Genomic DNA, 8,078 nt, shown 5'->3' with positions numbered 1-8,078 from the left:
CCTGCTGCTGTGCTGTCGGTGGGTCCTAATCCGTTTTTTTAATTGGATTTCTGAGGAGCTGCATTTAATCAACGTGTGTGGGAGCAATTCATGTTCCTCTTGGGATCCTGTTACGTCCTTATGGCACATTTATGGTTCTGTGAGGGTTTCCAGAGCCCCTGTAGAAGTTTATGTGCTCAAAGCAGCCGAGTTTGGTGCAGCTCAAGGGATTGTGTTGTTTTGCCCCTTTTTCAAGGCTACGGAGGAGGATTCAATGAACGGGAGAACGTGGAATACATAGAGCGGGAAGAGTCTGACGGGGAGTATGATGAGGTAAGGGAGGGGGAGGGATTACTCTGGAGAGACTCTTGTTGTGTTTTATAAGGGTATCCCATAAAATTGAAATAAGAAACGCTCAGATTCCCATTCATCTTCTCTGTGGAGTCTCACTGTCCCCAAGAGACAATTGGAGTCTCATTGTCCCCAAGACAAGTATCTCTTTGAAAGTGTGTTTGTTGCTAATCGATGTTCCATGATGCTCCCCTTTCCCTTGGAGCAAGATCTTATTTTAAATTGATGATCATTTCTTTTCTCATAGAAGTGTTATCAAAAAGTGCAGTTGGTGATTGTTTTTGATTAAATCCTGTTCTAATCCTGGCACAAAATTCCTCAGTTTGGGCGCAAAAAGAAAAAGTACCGCGGGAAGCCGGTGGGTCCCGCCTCTATCCTGAAGGAAGTGGAAGATAAGGAATCTGAGGGGGAGGATGAGGAGGATGAGGATGAAGATCTCTCCAAGTATAAGTTGGATGAGGTAGGATGGTTTGTTGTTTTGAACCAGTTTTTAATCGTGATGTCAGCGCTGCTCAGGAGCAGGGGAAGGGCTGCTCTGTGTTTTCACTGGGGACAACGGTGCCCACAGCTGCTGCAAGAAATGTGCACAAGCTCTGCTTTGTTCTAAATACCTGCACTCAGAAATGCACAGCTTCTTAAATTGTAGATTGGAAGCCTGTCTGAGATCAGAGCCCAAAACTCCCCAGATCTTTATTTGGAACGTGCATGTGTGGTTACCACGTATAGCGAGTGCTCTTGAGTTTTCTTCTTAGGCTTTTAAAACCACATCAGATCTACTTTTTATAAAATTAAAAAAGTACTCAGAGGGGGGTTTTCATCTTTTCTGAACTACATAAGCATCACTTATTGGATTTTCCACATCTTTGGACAGCAGCCCTGCAGAGACATGTGCAGATGGTTGTGTTTTACACAGCAGTCACTAAACTTTGCATATCTGTCTCTGCAGAGTTGGGCTTTGGTTAGAGATTCTAAGGGTGAACATTCATTTAAAGTGGTAAAAATGTGTCTGTGTGCTTATAAATAACAGGTGGTGGGGGTTGCAGGGTTTTTATTACTTTGGTTTGAAACACCAATTTTCAGTCCCTCTTTACTCCTTAAAATTGTGGGGTCTCATTAAATTTTTAAAGGTTGGAAAAGAGCAGGAGATAAACGCTAGAATAAGTCAAAACTGAAGGGAAGCTAAAAGCATTGCCTGAGCTTGCTGTGTTGTGCCTGTCGCAGGATGAGGATGAAGATGATGCTGACCTGTCCAAGTACAACCTGGATGCCAGTGAGGAGGAGGACACCAACAAGAAGAAGAAGCCGCCGAGGCGCAGCCGCTCCAAGTCCCGCTCCTCCCACTCGCGCTCGTCCTCGCGCTCATCCTCTCACTCGAGCTCAAGGTCTAGGTCCAGGTAAACGGGTACAGGTCCAGGGTAACGCCAGGCAAAATGTCAGTATCTGACTTCCTTATTTACTTTGTCTTGACTGCCTTACAGTTGTAGTGTACTGATGTGAATAACTCTCCATTTACAGAGGTGGTGATGCTCTGCCTGAACCGCGGGGCCGCAGCAGGGAGGCTCCGTGGGGCTTGGGGCTTGTTTTAGTGATTTTAGTTGATGTTTGATGAAATCCTTTGAATAAATTGAATAATGTAAGTTGTTTTCAGGTTTTCAGGCTTGCTGGCCATGCGTGGTTCAGTTGTTGAACAGAGGGGGGCACTGCTGGAGCGGGAGGAGGAGGCAGACGAGGCAGTGACGGTGCAGCCCAGGCAGATTCAGGGGAAGGACACAATGGGAATATCCTGGGAATAAAGACAAGAAACTTGAACTTGGGTTAATGGCAAGTGACAAAGCTTTAAATGCAGTGGCAGTGTTGTCAGAACATTCCCATCAATGTCAGAACCTCCCCACCCCTGGTAGTGCCCAAGGCCGGGTTGGATGGGGCTTGGAAGAACCCGGGATGGTGGAAGGTCCCTGCCCATGGAACAGTGAAGATGAGCTTTAAGGTCCCTCCCAACCCAAAGCAGTCTGGAATTCTCTAATAGCAAGGTTTATGTGGGACCACACATAAGCTGGGCAGACTTAAGCTTTCTCACTACTGTTTAAATTCAGTAATAAATGAACAATTCAGTCAATGCTTTGAAATTGGGTGATGTCATTAATATTGGAGCTTTTGAGCTTCCTTACAGCTCATGCAAGCAGGATCCTGATTTATCAGAAGAAGCTCCCAGGGTCATTTATTAAATTCTTATAGATAAAGTTCAAGTTTCTTCTAATCTTCCCAGCTCCATCATTGCCCCTCTGTGCTCTCAGAACTTCCCTGCCCAAATTCTGCAGCCCCTCGTGGTAACCAGGGGTCAGCCCCAGTCTCTGACTTGGCTCCTCCCCATCACTGTTGGATCTTGCTCCTGCTGCCTCTTCTGTTCCTCAGCCTCCCCTCCTTCCCACCCCTCAGAGCAGTTTGAGTGCAGTGCTTGGCTGGGAGGCTCCAAGGACACTCCACAACCTCACCTGCCCATAACTTTGGTCATTAACTCACAAACATTAACAGTGAAGTAGAAAGTAACTTGTCCTAACTGAGATTTCAACTTCCTCTTGAACTTTTTGTTTCTAGCTACAGATAATTGGAAATACCAGTTGCCATAGTTTTTGTGGGTTGTAAAAAGGTTTAAATATGTTTCCTAGCTAGGGAATGTTCACACTGCTGTGTCCTGCCCAGTAAAATGAGAAGGTCATGGGAACAGTATAAACTGAGAGGCTGACAGCAAGTAAAAGGTGTTTTTCCTGAAAATATTATTAGAATTTGTTTGCAATGCTTTTGTTTCCAGTGGTTGCTGGAGCCTGCTGCCATTGTTAAATTTCTCTTGTGGCTTGTGCTTTACAGAAAATCCATCAGTGAAAAACTGGGAAATAATTTTGGCCAGTTACAAGTGGTGCTGGATATGGCTGTGTTTTAGCCCCAAATGAACCACTTCATTTTTAATGCAGGGGAAAATCTTTATGAAAATTTGAAGCTAATTACAAAGTGCTTGTGAAAACTGGCGGGGGGAAAATTGAGCTGGCCAGTCCCAATGCTCTCATGTGCTCTGCCTTTCAAGGAAACTGATGGGTTTCCAGTTAGGGCACAAATTAAGGCATTGATTTCATGAAATAATGAATAGATAGGAAGTTCTTTTTGCCAGGTAACTGCAATCCTGTTTAATTGTTGTTCTTTATTTTAGGAACCATAATCTAAAGCTGACTTTATAATGTTTTTAATGCAAGATCTTGCTGTGTAAAATGTCTGGTTTCAAATGTGCTGTGGTGATGCTGGGGGACAGGAGGGGACTGGCATTTTAGGGACTCAGACTGTGTTGCTGCCTTGTGTCTGCTGCTCTCAGGAGCAGTAACTCTGCTAAATGAAAGTCAGACACTGGAAAAAGATCTCCCATGTTGTTGCAGGTCCCATTCCAGGAGTTCTTCCAGTTCCAGATCGAGATCCCGCTCCAGCTCCAGGGAACAGTCGCGATCTCGCGGGTCCAAATCCAGGTGAATGAGGTACCACCCTGTCCCTGCACAGACAGAGGGGCAGAGGCTCCAGCTGCTTTGATCCCACCGTAAAGCTGTGCTGCTCAGACAAACATTAACTGCTTTTTATCTTGGAAGTCAGAGTTGCTGGGTCTCTGCACCAGGTGTTGCCACCACAGATGTGTTCATTGAGGAGCAGAGGTTTTGGTGCAAGAGGTTAAGTCTGGCCTAAGCCGGACGAGCGGACGCCACCGAGCTGCAGTGGAGGAAGAAGGATTTGAGTGCATGGTGCCCTGCTGCAGGCATTTGGGTGCTTTTCCTGTTTCCACTTGGGCTGCTCGAGCTGGAGGAACATTAGGAATGCCACTGTACTTCTGCTTTTGTGTTCAGTGATAACTCTGCCCCTTCCATGAGACGGTGCAGCCGTTCCTGTATAAACCTGGGGGATCGATAGGGAAATGTTGGTAGCAAACGCTGGGAGAGGCTGAGAGCAGTCAGAGTGATTTGTGTGGAGCATCGCTGAGCTGGGCAGGGCACAGGAGCAAAAGCACATTTGAGGTGTCCTTGCACAGGCATTCCACTGGCAGAACGTTCCCTCTGTGATGGAATGAAGAGCTGTCCCTTCTCCACGCATGCAGAGAATCCCCAGCTCTAAATGAGGAAGCTTGGGTTGGGAAGAACGATCACAAATGGTGCCACCACCCTTTGGGGGCAGGGGCATGCTGTGGATTATCCTGTGGAGTTCAGCATGGGATGGAATCCATGCTTTTGGGAAGAGGAGGGGTGTCCCTGGGCCCCAGCAGAGAGGCAGTGTATTCCAAGAGATGTTTTTAAATATTCTGACTCTATTCTAAGAGGCTTTTTGCAGTATTTTGGTTGAGGAAGGTTTTACTCTCTCCACAAATTTAGTTTGAGATCTATAAATACAACAGCTGGATTTGTTACTGTTGGGTCAGATGAACATCAGTGTGAAATGACTTAAGATAAAGTGAACCATGGTAAATCAGCTTTAGATCTCTGGTTTCCAAGTTATTCTGATGTGTGAATTTAACTGCTGAGGAAGGTCCTTACAGAGGGAACTTGCCAGCAGTCTCCCAGTGCTTTTCTGCCAAAATGGCTCATTTTGGTGAATGCTGGGAAGAGCTTTCCAAACCATTGCTGGTCCAATTATCAGGAAACACTACTTAGCAAAATTCCTTAGGAAAGCTGCCTTGGCAGTAGCAGTGTTCTTGGCAGAGTAAGTATGGAAGCCCCTCGTGTTCATTTTCCACACCCCTGGAGTAAACAGAGTAGTGAATGTTGATTGAAACTGTCTCTGCTTGTTCTGTCTTTGTGCCTTCTCCATGATCCCAGAATTAAATGTGATTTATTTCTCAATCAATAAAGATCCAGCTCCAGGTCCTACAGGGGGTCTTCCACCCCAAGGAAAAGATCTTACTCCAGCTCTCGCTCCTCGTCTTCCCCCGAGAGAGGCAAGAAGCGGAGCCGCTCTAGATCCTCTTCCTCTGGTGATCGCAAAAAAAGGCGCTCGAGATCACGGTCACCCGAAAGGTTTGGGTTTATGTAGAATAAGAATGGCTGTATTGAAATGTGTGATGGTTTACTGTAGTTATCCAAGGACTGAGATTCACTGGGAAACAATTGAATCTGAGCAGTTGTTCTCATAGTAAAAGTAGTTTCCTCACTTGCCCTACTCTTACTTCCTGTTAACCCCTCTGTAATTGGTTTTTTTTTAATATTCCCCCCCCCTCCAGTGAAATTACTCCTGGTAGGAGCATGCTCCATAGAAAGACCTGGCTCACCCTTCTTTCAGTGTGTGACAGTGTTAATGCGTTCATTATTGGATTATTTTCATAAGTAAATATGGCATTGAAATAGAAATTGTATTCTACTCTCAATATTAAGCTTAGATCTTTAGTATTAAATTAGTGGCCTAAAGTTACTTGTATATTCTTGTAAGGCCCCCATGAGATATACTTGGCTTCCAGCTATGGTAGGATGCTGCTCAAAGTGGGTGCCAGGATGAATCTGAGCTCATTTCTGTGCATGCTTTCTCCATTTGTATCTTGCAGACGCCGCAGATCTTCCTCCGGATCCTCCCATTCTGGTTCCCGTACAAGTTCTAAAAAGAAATAATGTATAAAAGCTCACATTTACAAAAACCCACCAAAATTCCAGTCAGTGCATGAGACATTTTTAAGAAGTTGGTGTCTTACTTGGTCAGAAGTGCTCAATCTGCTAGTAGAGGTGCATGTCTGTCCTGGCTTTCTGGCAAACTGCAGCTTTGTTCATCCATCACCCAAACACGCAGTAGCATTTTAAGCCATAAACTCCCCGGCACAGGGGGAAGTTCTGTGGTGTTGGGGGGGGGTTACTATTTTTTGAGATCAGTTCCTCCATTCCTGGCTCCCTCAGCTGGAGGAGCAGGTTGGGAATGTCCCGGCACAGCTCTTTGTGTGAGCAGGAAGCCGAGAGTTTTCCAGAGCAGGACGGAGCTCCCGTGGGACCACAGCAAGGGCAGGGCTGTGCTCACCTGGTGCCAGCAGTGAGGCCTGGGGCTGAGCAGGTTTCGTTTTGCCCTGTAGCAGTACCAGTGCAGATGGACACGCCTCTCTAGCAGCTCAAACCCCCCAGTCCATCATGATTCCACTGAGGGAATTAGCCTTCATTCCTGGCAAGTGAGGACGTTTGCAGCCAGCACAGTGCTGTGGCTGTGCTGGTTTCCAGACTCTGGGATCCCTCCTTACAAATGGATCATTTGGGATCTGCTCTTGAGCTGGAGGAGCATGGAACTGGCTCCTTGGAATCAAGGGAAGCTTCTGCAGGCCGCCTGTAAAATTTCCTTTGGGGCTGACTAAAATTTTCAAGGTATCTTAATTTTATTTTTCTTTAAAAATGAGAATGAATAAACTGTGTAGAAAGTTCTGGCATCTTCAACGTGTTCTTCATCGATCATTCTTTTTCCCTTCAACATAATTTATGGCTTAAAATGCTTTATGGAATCCATTTGAGTATAAAACTTGGTCTCTCTTGAGCTCCGTTTGGTTAAGAAAGGTTTAAGTTTCTTCAGTGCCATCACAAGGTAAGTATGGTAAGGAAAATTCTTCTTTTTAAGCAAGCGAAGAGCAATATACCTTCATTTATTTCAGTAATAAAACTGCCAGATTTGCTGCTTGTTTCGATAAACTGCACAGAAACAAATGGAGCAAAATTGAAAAACTCCACTCTGCTTTTTTTTCTCTGTTTTTTTCTTCTTCTCTTTTTTTGAGCCACGTCTTACGGACTGGTCTAGAATCGAAATGTTTTTGGTGTAGAGGTATTTTGAGAAATCTCTTTGCAGAAAAAATGCAGTTTCTTTAATGCTTTCTTTTCTCTTTAATTTCCATGCTAAATGTGTGTAGGTTGCACAAGAGCAGGTTAGTCTGTAACTGTGCCTCTGACTTCAACGTCCAACTAAACTGTAAAACCAGATCAAGTAGACGCTCTGTTGTTAGCCTTGGGTTTTCTTGTGCTTTGTATTCCAATTGTTGCTGTACTTAACAGATGAGAGGTTTTAAAGTTAGCAACTGATAGGCCACAGGCAGAGGAGGAGGATGGTTCATTTGGCTTAGAGAACGTGTAAGGCAAAATGATGCTGTAGACAAGTGTAAATAAAACCTGTGAGTCAACTGTGCTCGAGTGCTTTGTCTTGGGGACACTCAGACTTCCCTGTCACCCGCACTGACCCTGATCCCGTGTGTGAGTTCACCTGGCCCATGGATCCCACGGGTTCACACTGTTGCAGTTCTTTAAGTACTGAAAATACTTTAATTTCAACAGCAAATGAGCGTTAACAAAACTTCAAGCTGTTTTCACAGAATCGAGGAATATCTTGGCGAGTGCTTTGTCTTGGGGACACTCAGACTTCCCTGTCACCCGCACTGACCCTGATCCCGTGTGTGAGTTCACCTGGCCCATGGATCCCACGGGTTCACACTGTTGCAGTTCTTTAAGTACTGAAAATACTTTAATTTCAACAGCAAATGAGCGTTAACAAAACTTCAAGCTGTTTTCACAGAATCGAGGAATATCTTGGGCTGGAAGGGACCCACAGGGATCATTGAGTCCAACTCCTGGCCCTGCCCAGACCCCCCAACGCCCCCCGGGCATCCCTGGCAGCGCTGTCCAAACGCTCCTGGAGCTCTGGCAGCCTCGGGGCCGTGCCCATTCCCTGGGGAGCCTGGGCAGTGCCCAGCACCCTCTGGGGGAAGAGCCTTTCCT

General features: G+C 45.7%; 1 protein-coding gene across 1 annotated transcript in view; it reads left to right on the top strand.

Moving 5' to 3' along the window:
- ZRANB2 (zinc finger RANBP2-type containing 2) overlaps positions 1–7,491 on the top strand; it is a 10,838-nt gene extending 3,347 nt beyond the window's left edge. Inside the window, exons 5-10 of the mRNA XM_008630548.2 lie at positions 236–312; positions 653–790; positions 1,552–1,724; positions 3,753–3,839; positions 5,205–5,369; positions 5,891–7,491. Coding sequence (XP_008628770.1) covers positions 236–312; positions 653–790; positions 1,552–1,724; positions 3,753–3,839; positions 5,205–5,369; positions 5,891–5,954 — 704 coding nt within the window. The 3' untranslated portion in view covers positions 5,955–7,491. The remainder of the gene's footprint in view (positions 1–235; positions 313–652; positions 791–1,551; positions 1,725–3,752; positions 3,840–5,204; positions 5,370–5,890) is intronic.
- The last annotated feature ends 587 nt before the right edge of the window (positions 7,492–8,078 follow it).

The sequence above is a fragment of the Corvus brachyrhynchos genome, unplaced genomic scaffold (assembly GCF_000691975.1).
Source record: "Corvus brachyrhynchos isolate BGI_N302 unplaced genomic scaffold, ASM69197v1 scaffold720, whole genome shotgun sequence".
Lineage (NCBI taxonomy): Eukaryota > Metazoa > Chordata > Aves > Passeriformes > Corvidae > Corvus > Corvus brachyrhynchos.
Note: the sequence above shows the minus strand (reverse complement) of the source record. Positions and strands in the feature narration are given on the sequence as shown.